The sequence below is a fragment of the Parasteatoda tepidariorum genome, chromosome 5 (assembly GCF_982258835.1).
Source record: "Parasteatoda tepidariorum strain Cologne lab strain chromosome 5, Ptep-v5.0, whole genome shotgun sequence".
In the NCBI taxonomy this organism is placed as follows: Eukaryota; Metazoa; Arthropoda; class Arachnida; order Araneae; family Theridiidae; genus Parasteatoda; species Parasteatoda tepidariorum.
In genome coordinates, this window is record NC_141759.1 from 51,652,179 (window position 1) to 51,670,829 (window position 18,651).

At 28.3% G+C, this 18,651-nt stretch overlaps 1 protein-coding gene across 1 annotated transcript in view; it reads left to right on the plus strand.

Annotated features, from left to right (window-relative positions):
• Window positions 1-18,651, plus strand: part of LOC107454352 (alpha-tocopherol transfer protein-like) — a 33,506-nt gene that overhangs the window by 10,475 nt on the left and 4,380 nt on the right. Inside the window, exons 2-5 of the mRNA XM_016071528.5 lie at window positions 9,784-9,966; window positions 12,041-12,283; window positions 13,840-14,030; window positions 16,131-16,241. Coding sequence (XP_015927014.1) covers window positions 9,786-9,966; window positions 12,041-12,283; window positions 13,840-14,030; window positions 16,131-16,241 — 726 coding nt within the window. The 5' untranslated portion in view covers window positions 9,784-9,785. The remainder of the gene's footprint in view (window positions 1-9,783; window positions 9,967-12,040; window positions 12,284-13,839; window positions 14,031-16,130; window positions 16,242-18,651) is intronic.

The window sequence follows — 18,651 nt, forward strand, 5'->3', positions numbered from 1 at the left end:
TTGAAAATATAAATTGCATGAGCGCCAAACACAATACTTAAATTTCTAGGAAAGTTTAAGAAAATACGTATACAACCTACATAGCAGCCATAACAAACGATTGCATAATAGAATTTTTTTATTTTAGTAAATTTGAAAAACATAGTTTTTTCCTAAAAATTTTTTTCTTTTCAGTTTTCTGTCTGTAAACTTTCAATGTCGGAAAGTGATCAAAACTTAAATCAGCAAATTTTTTTCCAAACTTTTAAGAAATAATAACTTGCATAAGCGTCAAGCAAAGTATTCAGTTTTTAGAAACGTTGAAAAAAATTTTATCCTACATAGAAGGTATAACAAACGATTGATTAATCGAATTTTTTCCATTTTGTTATACTTGAAAAACGTAGTTTTTTTTTTTTTTTTTAATTTTTAGTTTTAGTTTTGTCCCTGTAAGTTTTCAAAATCGTAAAATGGTGGAAACTTCCATTACCAATAAATTTCTCTCGAAAAATTTAAGAAATAATAACTTGCATAAGCGACAAAAGCAAAGCTTCAATTTTTAGAAATATTTTTAAAAAAAATTAACCAGCATAGCGGCTATAACAAACGATTAACCAACAGAATTTTCTCCAGAGTTTGAAACTTTTTCATTTTTTATTATTATTCACTTCTTTTTTGTTTTGTGTCTTTTAGTTTTTAAAATCGGAAAGTGAAAAAAAATTTGATCAGCGATTAATTTTGCTCGTAAAATTTAGGAAACAATAGCTTGCGTAAGCGTTAAGCTCGGCTGCTTCAGTTGAAATTGTAGCACTCCAACTTGTCAGGTTGTTGTCAAATAATTTAATGTCAAAAAATACCATTTGACTATGTAATGGCAAAGTTAAAACAAACTGTCAAAAAAAATTTAAACCTTCATTGCTGTCAGAAACGGAGATCCTGTAGATATTTAAATGTCATAACTAGTAAGAGAGTGTCGAAATTTCAATTGCATTTTACCTTCTCAGACAGGAAAATTAGTTGAAATGTAAGACATAGAAATAAAAATAGAATTTAAGACATAACAAACCCCTAAGTCGTAATTAGATTTAAATCAATCCAAACTGGTTTCAGAAGAATTTCACGGATAAAAAAATAATAATAATAATTACTGCCTTAAACTTATTTACGCAGAAGACAATTATGAATTCGAAAATATCAGCTTCTATCTACCTTCGATTCAGAATAAAAAAAGTTTTCGAAAATAATACCTTTAGATCGAAATATCACATGCGTAAAAAGATAAAACTTAAAAACTGTATTTTTTTCGAAATCCTTTTGACTTCTGAATTGTTAGATCTATCTGCTTGATTTTGATTTCGTTCCGTTTAAGTTTGTGTTTGATAATAACATTTCTGACTTTATATATATATATATATATATATATATATATATATATATATATATATATATATATATATATATATATATATATATATATATATATATATATATATATATATATATATATATATATATATATATAATTTCTTTGTCTAAGGTTTATCATTATCTTTAAAGCTGTGTTACTTAGTGATATGAGTTGACGGTTAGGGAATCCAATGATTAAAGTTTCGAATACTTATGACAGTATATTTTTATAAATTACAAAATAACTATCAATGAGAGTGATGAATTGATAACTATGAAATAGATTTGATAAAAAAATAACTTTTTTTGTCTAAGGTTTATCATTATCTTTAAAGCTATGTTACTTAGTGATATGAGTTGACGGTTATGCTTGACGGATAGGGAATCCAATGATTAAAGTTTCGAATACTTATGACAGTATATTTTTATAAATTACTAAATAACTATCAATGAGAGTGATGAATTGATAACTATGTTATAAATTTGATAAAAAAATAAATTTTTTTGTCTAAGGTTTATCATTATCTTTAAAGCTATGTTACTTAGTGATATGAGTTGACGGTTATGCTTGACGGTTAGGGAATCCAATGATTAAAGTTTCGAAAACTTATGACAGCATATTTTTATAAATTACAAAATAACTATTAAGGAGAGTGATGAATTGATAACTATGTTATAAATTCGATAAAAAAATAACTTTCTTCGTCTAAGGTTTATCATTATCTTTAAAGCTGTGTTACTTAGTGATATGAGTTGACGGTTATGCTTGACGGTTAGGGAATCCAATGATTAAAGTTTCGAATACTTATGACAGTATATTTTTATAAATTACAAAATAACTATCAATGAGAGTGATAAATTGATAACTATGTAATAGATTTGAAAAAAAAAATAGCTTTCTTTGTCTAAGGTTTATCATTATCTTTAAAGCTTTGTTACTTAGTGATATGAGTTGACGGTTATGCTTGACGGTTAGGGAATTCAATGATTAAAGTTTCGAAAACTTATGAGAGCATATTTTTATAAATTACTAAATAACTATTAAGGAGAGTGATGAATTGATAACTATGTTATAGATTTGATTAAAAAAATAACTCTCTTTGTCTAAGGTTTATCATTATCTTTAAAGCTTTGTTACTTAGTGATATGAGTTGACGGTTATGCTTGACGGTTAGGGAATCCAATGATTAAAGTTGCGAAAACTTATGACAGCATATTTTTATAAATTACAAAATAACTATTAAGGAGAGTGATGAATTGATAACTATGTTATAAATTTGATAAAAAAATAACTTTCTTCGTCTAAGGTTTATCATTATCTTTAAAGCTGTGTTACTTAGTGATATGAGTTGACGGTTATGCTTGACGGTTAGGGAATCCAATGATTAAAGTTTCGAATACTTATGACAGTATATTTTTATAAATTACAAAATAACTATCAATGAGAGTGATGAATTGATAACTATGTAATAGATTTGATAAAAAAAAATAGCTTTCTTTGTCTAAGGTTTATCATTGTCTTTAAAGCTTTGTTACTTAGTGATATGAGTTGACGGTTATGCTTGACGGTTAGGGAATTCAATGATTAAAGTTTCGAAAACTTATGAGAGCATATTTTTATAAATTACTAAATAACTATTAAGGAGAGTGATGAATTGATAACTATGTTATAGATTTGATTAAAAAAATAACTCTTTTTGTCTAAGGTTTATCATTATCTTTAAAGCTATGCTACTTAGTGATCTAGTTAACGGTTATGCTTGACGGTTAGGGAATCCAATGATTAAAGTTTCGAAAACTTATGAGAGCATATTTTTATAAATTACTAAATAACTATTAAGGAGAGTGATGAATTGATAACTATGTTATAAATTTGATAAAAAAATAACTTTTTTTGTCTAAGGTTTATCATTATCTTTAAAGCTATGTTACTTAGTGATATGAGTTGACGGTCATACTTGACGGTTAGGGAATCCAATGATTAAAGTTTCGAAAACTTATGAGAGCATATTTTTAAAAATTACTAAATAATTATTAAGGAGAGCGATGAATTGATAATTACGTTATAGATTTGATAAAAAAAAATAACTTTTTTTATCTAAGGTTTATCATTATCTTTCAAACTATAGTTATTTAGTGATATGCGTTGCCTGTTATGCTTGACGGTTGACTAATCCTTTGATTAAAGTTTGAAATACTTGTGGAGGCATATTTTTGAAGAATAAGTAGTACATGAATATCAAGGCGAGTGATGAATTGATAACTATGTAACAGATTTGATGAAAAATAAGCTTTGTCTAATGTTTACTATTATTTACAGAGCAATCCGTTTTTCTGATGTGTATTTTCTGTAAAGTGTTATTCTAAGTAAGAACATCGTTCATTTTTTTAGATAGCTGTCCTATTTATTTACGGGAAATTCAAATAAAAATTGAACCAAAAAAATTCAGTTTTTGTTAAAGATCTTTTGTTTTTAAAATATTTTTGAAAAATAGAGAATGCGTGGGTTTGGTAACAATTTATTAGAAAAAAGTGAGGTGATAAACAAAATTTAGTTTTAAAAAATATGAACTTAGATTTAGCTTTAAAATGAAACACCTCGATTAAATGAAACTACATCAAGCGTACAAATTATTTTTAATGCCCATATTATATGTGGATCGAGATGGTTTTAGAAAGAAACGCTTCTATTAAGTTATAAATAAATCAAATATATTACATAAAATTTTAATAGCTTCATGACTTGAGGATCGGAGCTAATTTTAAAATGAAACGCCACGATTAAGTGAGACTACATCAAACGCACAAATTATTTTGAATGCTTACATTATATGTGGATCAAGATGGTTTTAAAAAGAAACGCTTTGATTAAGTTATCACTAAATCAAATATGTTACAAATATTTGTAATTCCTTCATAATTTGTGGGTTGGAGCTAGTTTTGAAATGAAACTCCTTGAATTAATTACTTTAAAATCAAATCTAATACTAAAAGAAATTTATTTGCCTTCAACTCACAGTTTTAATAAAACATATGAATCGAGATGAGCTTTCTCTGAAACGCTTTGATTTAATTACCACTAAAAGTCATATATTCCAATTATATATTTATAATATTAATTACTAATAATATTTTTAGATGCATGGCAAATTAAGCTCTGTAAAAGTTCAGACCGATAAATTAAATCTTTCAGTTAGGAAGACTTATGAAATTCTATTGTGCATGAGTATAACATTCTAACAGATAAGAATATTTTGCTAGGTTTTTTGTAAAGTGGAAACTCGATAAGTAAATGTTATTGTTTTGAATACAATTTAGTTTTTTTTTTAAAGAAACTTTCTTGAAATTCTTGCAACCTAAATTAAAAATCCTAACGCCACAATTTTTGATTGCTGTAAATCAAGCTAGTTTTGAAATGAAATAATTCGATTAAATAATACTAGAAATTGTAACACACTTAAACTTTCAAGGGTTCTAGTGACTTTTTACGTGACTTTTTTTCCCATCTTTTCCACCCCCTCAGACGTTTCTATTCATAAAAACATCCCCCAAAGGTCTCCCCAAATAACAATATTCAGCATAATTATTTTTAGATATTCGAGAAAAAAACAACTCCTGAGAATAAAAAGAGTGTGATTTGTGAACAGTTAAGTTCAGAAAGTTTGATCATCATGGATATTGTTTATTTCATAAGGAAAAATGTTATTCCAGGTAGGATTTTAATCGCAATTCGTTTATTTTATGAGCTTCTGGAAGTATATGTAAGTTTAAAAAATAAGTTCTTTTCTTAAAGAGGTCAAACTCTGAAATACAAAAGAATAATAAATCAAGTTTTTTTTTATTTAATGAGAATGTATAATGGAAAAGTTTCGAACAATATTTTGAAATCAATTAAAACTTTTTAAAGAGCATATACAGTTTTTTTTTTTCCTTTTTTAAAAAAAATTATTTTTTTATGTAAGTTATAAAATTTTTCTGTTATCTCGTGAAACTGCCTGATAATAATAAAATCCTGAAAAAATACTAAATAACTGTTTGGTTAAAATATATCATAACGGGAAAAATTTGTCTTGAATTTCGAATGTTTTGTTTATTTTAGTTAAAGTTTAAATTGGAAGTTCTCTGGGCTGTGTATTGTTCTGACTCATTATAATAAGTTGACTCCTTTTTATTCGAAAGAAAAATCAAAGTCATATTTCTAATCTGCTATAAAACTTCTTTAATTAGTAGCTATGTTTGAAGCATTTTGGAAACGAGAATTGCAAAATTATTTTATATTTTAACGACACAAATAAAAATGAACAAAAAAATTCCAAAAGAAAAATTTTCACTTTTAAGCTGGGTTTTTTTGTAATTGTTTTTTTTTTAAATAACAGTCTTGTCTTCTGTCAATATTCGCTACGCCTGAAATTAAGAAAACTTGATGAATTAATTATTACAAGGTATTTAAACTCAACTGACATGCTTGCCCTTTCAAATTTGTTTTCAAAATGAAACGTCAGAAGGTTTACGTCTGAAAGTCCGTAAGGGAAATGAAACTTTTCAAGGTCTACGTGATAAATATTTCAAATTTATTTTATTATTATAGACTTGACTTTCTTCTAATAAGTAATAACTATTTTTATGTTATCATTGCGTCAACTCTTTAACGCAGATGGGGCATCGGTGCCCCTTTTATATATTTTTTTTCTGACTCTCTAATTACAAGTAGAAATATATTTTGGTATTTCTTAATTGTAAAAAACACTGTAATAGTTAATAAAAAAAATCTGTTATATTATTCGAATTATATTTGTAAAATATAAAACCGAAAAATTAGTTCGAATTATTTTTCATTCATATTCAAAAATTTATCTATAATTGAATTCTTAAACTATAGAAATTTCAATGATGAATAACTGTTTCTGTTACATCTAAATAATTGCAAATAAGTTCAAAATTGAAAAATAATGGTTTTCAAGTGAGCCGTGTTTGGCAGATGATCTTTAACGCAGAAAAAGGCACCAGTGTTTCATGCTATATTTCATAACCGTAAATTTCAAAATACCAAATTTAATACAATAATTAAGTTCATACAAAATAAGGAGAAAATTATAAAAAATATGTTTAATAAAAATTCTACAGTCAAAGGGTTCCCAATATGCTTAGTGATTTAAATAAACTTTCTCTTTTCTTATCATACTGGAAAAAGTTAAATAAATTTTATTTATTTTATTTTATAAAACCATTATTAAAATTTACTAATATTCTTATTAATTATTACTGTTTCTAACACTAATGATAATTCTAGGGAGGAAATGCGAATTTTCAATGATTGAATGAAATAATTGAAAAGGTATTTAACTTTAAAATTGCAATTGGGTTTATATAATTTAAAAAAAGCTTAATTTTAAGAGAGGACGCTACCAATGGTTATTAAAAAAATCCCGCAAATTTTACAATTTCTTTGTAAATTTTACGATTTTATAAAAACAAATGTATTTATTTGTGCATTATTCTACATGTTTTCAACTAAATTTAAACTACTTTTTAAAATTAGTCACCGGTAACAAAATGCCAAACAAAGTTTAAAAAAAAAAAAAAATCATTTTAAAACTATATGAGAAGGAAAAGACGCGATAAATTCATCGATTTTCTCTAATATACTTGAAAATTTAATAATTTCTGTCGCATGTAGAATTTTTCTTAATGTCTTAACTAAATGCAAACAGGTAGAACAGAAATACCGTGAGAGACAGGATTAAAACTTTTTTAATCGAAAACTATAAATTAAGTTTCAAAAACTCTTAAGCGCAATGAAAACTACGTTGATTGTATGCCCTTAGAAATTTTCTAGTTAAACGGTTGGAAATTGAAAGCTATTGCACTTGAGAAAAAGAAAAATACTAGTTATATAAATATATTATTTAAAAAAAAGGCTGTTTATTATAGATATTTCAAAAAGAAAAAAGCCATTAAATCTTTATCATATGAACGCGCATTAAGTTCACAACCTACTGAAAAGTTTGAGCCAGAAATTTGCATCACCAGCATTAAACAATTGATTTGAAACAATAAAAGAGTTGTTTTACTACCAGTTCTACTTTTCTCTTTATTAAATTTATTTTCTTGTCTTCATTCATAAAACAGCGGGTTTGATGTGAATATTTGATAGTTAGGAATGAAAGGTTAAATGTCACGTGGGCGTCGGCAAAGAGAAGGAATGAAAAAGTTGAACAATTGCTAAATAATAGATTATAACATGAAGTCCATTTACAGGATCTCCTATTTAAACAGTATTCCTATTACAGTCTCCTATTTAAACAATTTTACATATTATTTAATCAACATTGTTGTAAAATGTAAGAACTTTTCCTGAAATTAAGAAACATTGCAGATACATTCAACGATTTTATTATCACTTACGATAAACTATAAAAAAGGCGAAAAGAAAAACATAACTTTCAAATTTAAGATTTCTATTGTATTTAAGCAAAATTCGAGAAAACACAGAACCCCTAAATAACGTTACAATACAGAAAAAATAGTCTCATGTTCTTCTATTACTAAATAATCTACTATTTAATAAAGTCGTAAACAATGTTTGAAGAACAAAATGTATTTTAACCCTTTCCTTCTAGCTTTCATGAAAATGACGGGGTGAAGTTTCGCCCTCTATTTCTCGTGCTCGTGATATTTTCGGGTACATATATGATATGTACGGTTAAAGTTATCTATTTCTCGTGCCTGGAATCATATTTATTTCTTAATCAATACACTAGATCGGCAGTGCCAGACTATTTGTAATGTGTTAAAAGATTGTTAATTTATTTTAAACTAGATGTCAGCACTCATCAGACATGTAAGCAAGAAAGTAAGCCAAAATTTAAAAATAAATACATAGATTGTATATACAGGTAGTTTTTGTACAACATATTCTACACACTCTTAGAGTACTTTATGTTTTTAACATAATTCGACAGTCAACACACGTGAAAACATTGTCGTAAAAGCTCTGAACTCTAAATAAGAAAAATAAGTGATTTTTGGTACAAGCAAATGGATTTCACAAACTTAAATATTGGTGTTAGTACTTAAACAGCGTTTATGAGGAGCACACTTTTGATAACTTCAATTTACATCCGACTTGATTGAAAATTCCACAACGTTTCACGTATTATTTTTTTTTAATTTCATTTATAATTAATTACATTGTAAAACCTGATTTTTTTAAATTTTTTATTAAATATGTTACCATTTTGGTAAAAAATATTTGAAACAGCGAAATTTACATCAGTATTATTCAACTTGATAAATTTTGTTGGATATATAAGCTAAAACTGATGAAGTGTTCGTATCTATCTTTACAGGGGAGTTTTACATTATCGGCTACAAAGGCATATTGTCTCACAAAATTTATTTTACTAAGAAGCTCAGATCAAATTTAAAGAATGCAGATTAATATAAAAATAAATATTAATTTATTTATTATATAATTCTTAAAAACGCTAAAAAAACGTTGCAGTTTGTAGCCTTTTGCCCTTTCTTAAGAAAAAATTTTATTTTCAATAATGTAGCAGCAAAATATTACTGTGGCAATAATTCGAATTGAGAAACATGCGCAGAAATAATGTATGTTAATAATAAAATAGGAATGTACATAATTAAATGCTTATTTTATTGTAGAAAATATAGTATTGACGATATATACAAAACTGTTCACGAATGTTTCTGTCTTATACTGTGTCGTAAACAGTCCGGAAAAAAACAACAATAAAATTATAGTTTTGATTTATTTTATTTGACTTTCAGCAACAACTTGTGAATTTAGATTTACTTTGTTCTGGCACCAAGCCTCTTAGTTTTATATCTATCTTTCTATATAAAAAGTACTAAATCCAAGATAAATTTTGATTCAAGGCAGATTTAGAATAATATAAAATAGAACTATTTTGTACGGTTTTGTACGATGGGGAGAAGGGGAGGTATTATACAAAGTACGTACATTTAAACCAAATTTAAATTTGACTTTTTCCTACACACTCCTTAAATAAATATTTAATTTTATTTAAAACATAATTATTTTAATTTTTATGAAAAAGGGGGGTAGACTAATAAAATGTACGTACTCTAAGGGGAGGGGGAGTAAGATCTTATGTACGGTAAAGTACGAAAGGGGGGGAGGTGGTTAAAATTTCTCCATTTTTGTGTACGTACTTTTTGAACGGCCCCTTATATTTAATTTACTGTGTAAATTATTCACATAATGATAACAATTCGTATGTTACGCATTACACTATTTAAATTAAGTTGCAATTTTAGATTACTAATTACAAATTTTCATAAATTTTGCCATTTGGAATGAATTAATATCTATCTTTTCGAAATAAATATATTATTTTTTCCTTTTTATTCCAGCTATGACGGACAAAGGCCAAAACAAGAAAGTCCAAATATCTTCAACAGTTCCACCAGATGGTTTTCTTCCATATCATTGGAATGTTATTACACCAGCTATGGCAGCAACGGCTGCTAAAAACATAAATGAAACCGAAGAAACTAGAACCAAAGGGTTGAAAGTTATGAGAGAGATACTCAGAAGTAATTTATAGATATTTAACTCTGTTTGTTTCTTTATCAGTCATTTTAATTTTTTTATATATATATTTTGTGCGCAGGTTGTGCATTCTAAAACATTTGCCTCTCTAGATTACGACTAGAAAGTGACCGGCGAAAAATGTTCTAAGGACTGACCGTAATCACATTGCTCACAAAGCTAGCCATAAAAATACAAACATGGCCATAATTTTTTTTTCTCATAAAATATATGCCAATGGCCGTAAATTAACGGTATCCTTGTAAAAAAAGCTTTTTTTCCGTTCAGATATTGGCATTCCTTGATACATGGTCTCTTTGATCGTCGTAAGGCGAAACGTAGAACCAGACAAAATAGTATAATGTATAGTGCAGCCATCTATTGAGGAGTGAGAGAACTGCTTGTTTATTGTTCGTGGACACCCGTAAAGAGGGAGTGCAAGACTCTTTTTTTGACACCGACTGGTTTCAAACCTTGGATTTTTGTGTTCGTAGCACTTAGTTTGCAACTATCAGGAAAAGGGTGTACACCCTGGTATGAAATTTTTTTATTATAACCCGTATTAATTAATGGCCAACTCTACTAATTATGCTGAAGATCGTCACAATTATAGGCACTAAGATTTTTTTGTCTAAGAAATAAGCTAGCTGTATAAATTAACGGCCAACCCTCCAAATTTTATGAAATTTTTTAGAGTGCAGTGTATTTATTACTCATGATGTCTATTTTTAGAATCTTTATCGAAAAATAAATCAATAAAGTAGGTATACACATTAAAGTCATAAATTGATAACTAAGCGAGAAATAAATAAAAAATCCTATAGCAATTATTCAATTCACTAGTTAAAATGATGGTGAGGAAAACATTCAAACCATTATCGTCTGATGCTTTTTTAGAGATCTGATCTATCGTCTGATGCTTTTTTTTACCTTTAAACACTTCATCGTTTTCTGTGGCAATCAAAAAAGTTTTCATGTTCTCCTTTATGTCTTTTTCGGTAGGAATTCGTTCAATTTTGATAGCGTTTTGGTTTTTAACTTTTAAATGCTAATATTCATACTTCATAAACTGCATTTTTGAAAAGGGATCTAAAAATAAGTATTACGAACAATCATTGTGGTATCTCTTTATATTAAGATCATTGATTACAGTCTGTAATGTCTAATCCTCTATTATACAGTCCCTGGTTAAATTATTAGACGCACTAAAGATTCTATGTAAAATCTTAATTACCAGGTGATACTATACAGCTTTATTGTTTTTGCACAACTGAAACCGGTTTCCACTAGCTTACGTTCGTGTATAAATTGGTAACATAGAAATGCAATTAAAAATAAATACAAATAGGAAGCTTATAAGAAATCTCTTGAATAAAAACCCATTACATGTATGTTTAATTATAAAAGTATTACATATAAACTCGTTCAAAACATGTAAATATTAAAAAATTACAGTGCGTCTAGAAATTTGGTCGAATTATTATAGTATACTCTATTTAATATTTATTATATAATACCTGATATAATAAATATTAATTATTATATCTGATATAATCGTGTATTAATTGGTTAACATAGTAATGCAATTAAAAAGAAATACAAATAGGAAGCTTATAAAAAATCTCTTGAATAAAAACCCATTACATGTATGTTTAATTATAAAAGTATTGCATATAAACTCGTTCAAGACATGTAAATATTAAAAAATTACAGTGCGTCTATAATTTGGTCAAATTATTATAATATACTTATATAATGCCTGATATAATAAATATTCTATATTTATATTATATATCGTCTAATTTAACCAATGAATACACGAACGTAAACAAGTGCAAACCGGTTTCAGTCTTCTAAAAACAATAAAGCTGTATAGTATCACCTGGTAATTAAGATTCTACATAGAATCTTATAGTGCGTCTAATAATTTGGCCAGAGGTTGTATATAATCATATTTTAAATGCAATTTTTATGTTGTTAAAATTATTCTACAACAAATTACAATTATTATAGGAACTACAACAATTATACGAACAAATTTTTCACAATTTATTCTTAAAATATATTGTTTTTTTAAAGGTGATCCAGATATTGAGTTCACGGACGAAGATGACATTCTTCTCGTTTTCCTGAGATCCAGAAAATTTGACGGAGAGAGAGCGGCAGAATTTTTTAAAACAGGTTTACATTATGTAGAAAATTACCGCTACTTGTTACAGAGGAAAGATCCAGCTATACTTAGGAAATTCCTTAGGACAAATACGTTCGGCTTTCTTCCTTACAGAGACAGTAAAGGAAGGGCGATCATTTACGCAAGGGCCGGTAAGTATTCATTAACACCTGCGCAAATGAAAGTGTTTAAGAAATTATTTTTTAAAAATATCTCTCCGACCAAAAATGCAAGAATATAATCTTCGATTGTGCTTGTAAATTAATATAATTTGATTTGTTAAATTACGGTAAAATAACCGGGTGAAGTCTATCCATCCAATTAGCTGTAAAGTTTACTGTAAAAAACATTTTTTACTTTTATTTTTTTTAAATCGTTTACAACTAGTAGGGTTAGAAACATGAATATGAAACTACCATTTACAACTAGCATGGTTTCAAAACTGTAATAAAAGTTTAACAGGACATTGAAGCTAGGTTTTTTGTTGGGAAATGGGTTAGAAATCCGGGAGTGCAGGAGACTTTTCATGTGCTGAATAGAATGGAAGAAATATTGTGATATCAACGCTGGGGCTCGAACTCCTATTCTGTGGATCATGAGATTGAGACATTAGCCCTCTCGTCTATAAAGAACTGAGGAACTAAATTCTTTATTAAATGGGCCTAGTTGGAGTAACAAAATTCCGGTTATTTAACTGTATTAGAGGAAAACAGTTAATGAATAGTTTCTCTCACAGTTAAGAGTTTGAATACCATTTTATTTACGGTTAGTTGACTGTTTTGTCTGAATACGGTAAACAAAAAAATTTAAATAAATTGCTATTTAACCATTTTTTTCGAGAAATTTCTAACAGTGTATTTAAATAATAAAAATTATTGAATTAAGATATTAGTGACAAAGTGCTGCGAGAACCTTTTTTCTCGTTAAAGTATTAACGAGTTAAGTTTAAATTAAAAGTTCTGTAAGATATATAGGAGGTATGAAAGCGACATGGTAGGCAATTTTCTGTATATAAGTATTTCCGAACATAAGCCTAGCTTTACATAATGGATGTTTTATTAAAAAATTCACCCTATATAAGTCATAATAAAAATTATAATAAATACATTTAAATAACAAATATGCTTCGTTAAAAAAAGGATGAAAAAGAAGGAAAACTTCTTACTTGTAGCCATATAGCATGATCTCAACTCAGGGTATTTAATGTTTGTGCTATCTGATACTAATACTCAAGTGATTTAAATTTGATTGATTCAAGCTTTGATCACTTGACTCAAAAATTAATGCATATCCTCTTGAACTGATTGGGTACTAATTAAAAATCGAGTAAGAAACAAAAGAAAAAGGAAGTAGGAAAGTTTTATGGAAAAAAAACTATTAATCTAGCAAAACAATATAAATGTTTTTGTTCACGTTTCTATTTTACTATTCTTACAAAATGAATAATTTAAAACGTTTGACAAAAAAAAATTTAATAGCATTTGCTATTGCAAATATCGCTTAAATATTAATGAAACATGCTAGTTATAGTCATAGACGTTTATCAAAAAGATTTTATGCAGTAAAACACAAAACTTTAAAAAAATTTAGTTGGGTCTTAAAACAAACGTACAAAAAAAATAGTTTTTTCTTTTATTTCATAGTTACTTACTTCTTTCGCAAAAAACGTTTCTTTTTTAAAATAACATCATTTGTCTTATTTATTTAGATTTATGGGATCCAGATGAGATCGCAGCAGCAGATTGTATTTTCGGTGGACTGATATCTGTGAGATCAGCAGGCGACAATCCAGTCAACCAAGTGACAGGATTCGTGGTCCTGCTAGACCTAAAAGGGTTAAGAATCCAACAAATCATCGCAATGAGCAAATGGATGCTTTTTGGAACCGTTGCACTTCAAGTAAAGTTTCTATTCTTTCAGTTTCATGCTCCTAAACTCAGTAATTTTTTTTACATCAAATTAGATGTTTAAATAAATTTTTCCTCATTTGGAAATTTAGAAATTTTTTCGTTGCTTTCCTTCCAGTTCCATAATTTTTTCTTTCTTATCGTTTAAAACGACCCATTGTACAATTTCTAAATGACTGAATAGAGAATGTTTAATTTTAGCAAATAATTTTAAACCATAAAAGTTGTCACAAATTCTCGAAAACTGAACAGAATCGTTACAGGATAATATAAAATAAGATTAAAAATCAAATGCTAAATTGAATATATCATCTACAATAGAAAAAAATTCAACACAGAGGTTTTTATAGTTAAGATACGTACTTTAAATTACATTTTTTAGCCCACGTAGCACTAAAAACAGCATTTGCGTTTTAAAAATATTTCTTTCGTTTAAACATAACGTGTAGGTTTTCTGAAATGTTTCTACTATGTAGCCTGACATTATAAATCTAGTAACATTCAAATTCGTGATTATCTAATTATAATACGGAGATTCAGACATTTGAATGCTTTCCACGTTTTATACATCTACCAATTCATTAGGCCGGGATAGCCTGGTCGGTAGGGCGCTGGGCCCATGTCCGAGAGTTCGTGGGTTCGAACCCCACCGGACAAAGACGGTGTAGTTGATGACTGATGCACGTTACAATTCTGTCGAGTCGCAAAGTCCTCCATGTTCCCATAACAAATCAATACCTCTGAGGGTACTGGATTGGAGATCGATCGTTCTCTGATTCAGGTCAAAATTACGATCTGTGGATGAATAAATGGATGTATGAATGGGTTCGCCTTATAAGCAGGTGTGACGTACGATGTGGCAGAAGTCGAATTCTTGACCATAGATGGCGCCACTGAAAAACAAGAATCGCAGACTTTGCCTTAAATTTGATCGGTTTCACCAAGCTGGCTTGCCCGTGTGGCAAGCGGCATTAGAACCAACCACCAATTCATTATTTTTGCATTTAATATTTTTACCAAAGCGAAAATGTGTCGCTAATGCATGATAATAAGCTTGATACTTAAAAGGACGCCATACTATGGGAGAAACTTTCCATCGCAAATTCTCTTTCACTTTCATAAGTCGTTTAAAATTTATAGTATAGAAGAAGGGAGTTCTGAAGAACCTAGAGTAATAATTGAAGTTTCAAATGCTGAAAAAAAAAATTATTTCTTCAAGATCAAAACGAAAATTAAATTATGAGAAGATAACTTTGGATTACGCAATGGGGAAGTTGTCTTCCAATAATTTGTTTGAATATTGATATTTTCAAATTCATGACTAACTCTAAATTTGGTGAAGATTTGGTATGAAGGTGAAAGAGAATTTGCGATGAAAAGTTTCTCCCATTGTATGGCGTCCTCTTAAATAGTGAAAGTACGAGAAAAGGAAGAAAAAACTTGAAATGAAAAAAGTCTTTAAATAGTGTAATATTCATTTTCATTTTTCATTTTCATTATTCAAATATTCATTTTTGAATGTTTGAATGATATTATTCAATTATAAAGTCAAATCGTATTAGTAGAATAGTATTAGTTATGATGAATAAGTATAAAACCAGTAAATTATGATATCTTTGGGAGATTATCTCTAATTTATATTAAATAAGTTTCATAATAAATATAAGTAAGTATTATATAAGTTTCATAACAAATTTTTCAAATGAAATAGAGATCCATTAAAATAATTTTAAAAGTAATTTTGTAACTGAAACTGTATAATCGTCTTAGTGTCTATCGAGTGATTAATGGAGCAAATATCGAGATATGTTGACATGTATACAAACTTTTGTACTTTTCCTAATATTTTTGTACCAAATTTAAGTTCATATGTATTTATTTACTAATATGCCTAATGCAATTTTGATTTTTTGTTATCTTGCATTTCCTTGACACCCTTTCTACATTAAAATTTAATGAACTTTAAAACACTGTCATAATTTTCATTTAGTTGCTTTTCATAATATTTTGTTATTCAATGATTCTAATGTTTTCAATGATTCTAATATTTTTTTTGTCAATTCTGTCACTGAAGTATATTTTATCCCAATAGCGTGCTTGTCCATGTTTTATGAAAGCCTTTCATGTCATCAATATTCCGTCATTCTACAAAATTGGTTGGAAAATTGTCAAGCCGCTCATTAGTGAGAAAATACGAAAAAGGGTAAGAAAGTTTCTCTATATATGCTATAGTTATATAAGTCCTTAAAAAATAAAACAGCAAACATCACACAAAATTTGAAAACAATTTTTATTGTGATTTTTTAGATGGTAGCTGATTTAAGATTCTCTTGCATTTGAAATATTAAAGCGTATATTTTTTTCCATAATTTCTTACTCATCCCGCTATAAAACGGACCTCGGCAACGTCACATTTATTTTTAGAACAAGGAGATTCCGCCACCTGTTATTTCCACCCTCCCACTCCCGTGATTGCTTTTCATTCATCATTGTTTTTCACTTTTTCCCCTCCTCAAATGTCGATATTTTTTTTAAAAAATGCTAAGAATACGAAGATTATTATTTTCCTTATTAAATATACACCGAAGAGCTATTACATTATGACCACCCTGCTAATAACATGTAGGACCATCTTTAGCCTTCAAATCTGCTAGCACCCGCCGTGGCATTGATTCCACAAGGTGCTGATTGGTAGTCTGGGGTATCTGGTACCAAGCGCTCACCAACTGGTCCTGCCATTCCCTCACATTGCGAGGTGGTAGCGTGGCAGCACGAATTTGGTTTTCCAAGTAGGACCACAAATGCTCTATTGGATTAAGGTCAGGTGAATTTAGGGGCCAAGACATGACTTGAAAGTCACTGGAGTGTTCCTCAACGATTTGACCCTTATGACATGGTGCATTATCCTGTTGGTAAACATCATCCCCTGCAGGAAAAACTGTTGCCATGATAGGGTGAACTTGGTCTGCAACTATGTTCAAGTAGCTTACAGACGTCAGGGATTGTTCTATGAGGATTATGGGTCCTAATGTGCCCCATGAAAACATTGTTCCTAGGCGAGAAACCATGAAAGCCTGGGCGAGCCCATTGTTATAGATGGAGGATGGTCATAGTGTAATAGCTCTTCGGTGTATATTTTTTTCATAATTTCTTACTCAACCCGCCATAAAATGAACCTTGCCAACTTCACATTTATTATTAAAACAAGGTATTTTTTTTAATTCTAAGAATACGAAGATTATTTGTTTTTATTAAACATATAGTCATTATATTTTTATGTTAGAATACTTTATTTGTTAATTATCATGACATAAATAACTACTTGGATTTTTAAAAAAATCATCTGTACTTTAAAAAAGTACGTAAACTTAAAAATACTGAATGTGGGACGCAATAAAAAGCAGTAAATAGAAGTAATTTTAAGTGTTAACAATATTCAACAATCCAGTTCAAATTAAAAATTTATTTTATCTATCTTTCCTCACTTTTTCGCTTTTTTATTCTAAATATTTTATCTTTAAAATATACCTATTCTAATTAATGCTCAAAAAATAAAGTTTTATAATAATATTTTATTTATTTATTTATTTTTACTATTTACAGACAGAATATGGGCAAATTAGTTGCACCAACCCAACCATTTCTTTTTACCTTGAAATAGCAATGCCGTGTTATGTCTTAAAACATTTTTTTTAAACTGTCTTAATGTAGGTCATAAATTTATTTATTTTTAAAAAATTTCCAAACCTTCACAACTAATTATGGGAAAATCCCCGTTTGGACGAAATTCCAATAGATGTGGAAAATATATTCTACTTCTTTCGAAAATGCAAACCGCAATAACAAACAAGTTTTTTATTTACAAATAATAAATTTGTTTTTGTTTTTTTTTCTACATGGGGTAAAACAGCGCTGAAGGCAATTTTGTTGCCTCGGAAGGTGTACCAGGTTACGTTGACCTAGCACTTTCAGGTAACAAAATTAATTTTGATAGAAAAACCATGTGAACATCTGTGTTGTTTATCACAACGCTTTTTTTCCCCTGTGACGCAACAACCCCACAGGATGAACACATCTAATATTCTCATTGCGTTGTTTCTTTTCCCATTTCTTAATTTACTCAATTTTTTTTTTTTTTTTTTTTTTTTTTTTTTTTACTTTCTCAAGGATAACTCGTGTATGCTGCTTTCGTTATAGAAGTAGAAAGACTTAAACTTACGTTCAATAGTAAATTAACTCTTTAATGATTGTGATTTATTTTCGAAAAGAATTTCATTCAGAAATTTCTAGAATACGATGTTATTTTCATGATTATGGAAAATAGGAATGAAAAAGTTCCGGTTAAATTTTTTTTTATATCCAAAGCAGTTAAGAAAAGAGCAACAATGTAGGGGTTTATAAATATGCTTATTTTTTTGAAAATGTTCTTAGATTGACATGACTTGTAATTATTTAAAATAAAAAGAAATCATCTAACCGGTTATGGTGATTAATATTGCTTCTTTGCCATCATTAATATTCCTTCCGTGTGCCACTGTAATGTTTGTTTCGCAACACGGCACAGTGGACCAGCATCCAAGGTTTCGCGGTCAAAATTAGAACTTCGATAAAAT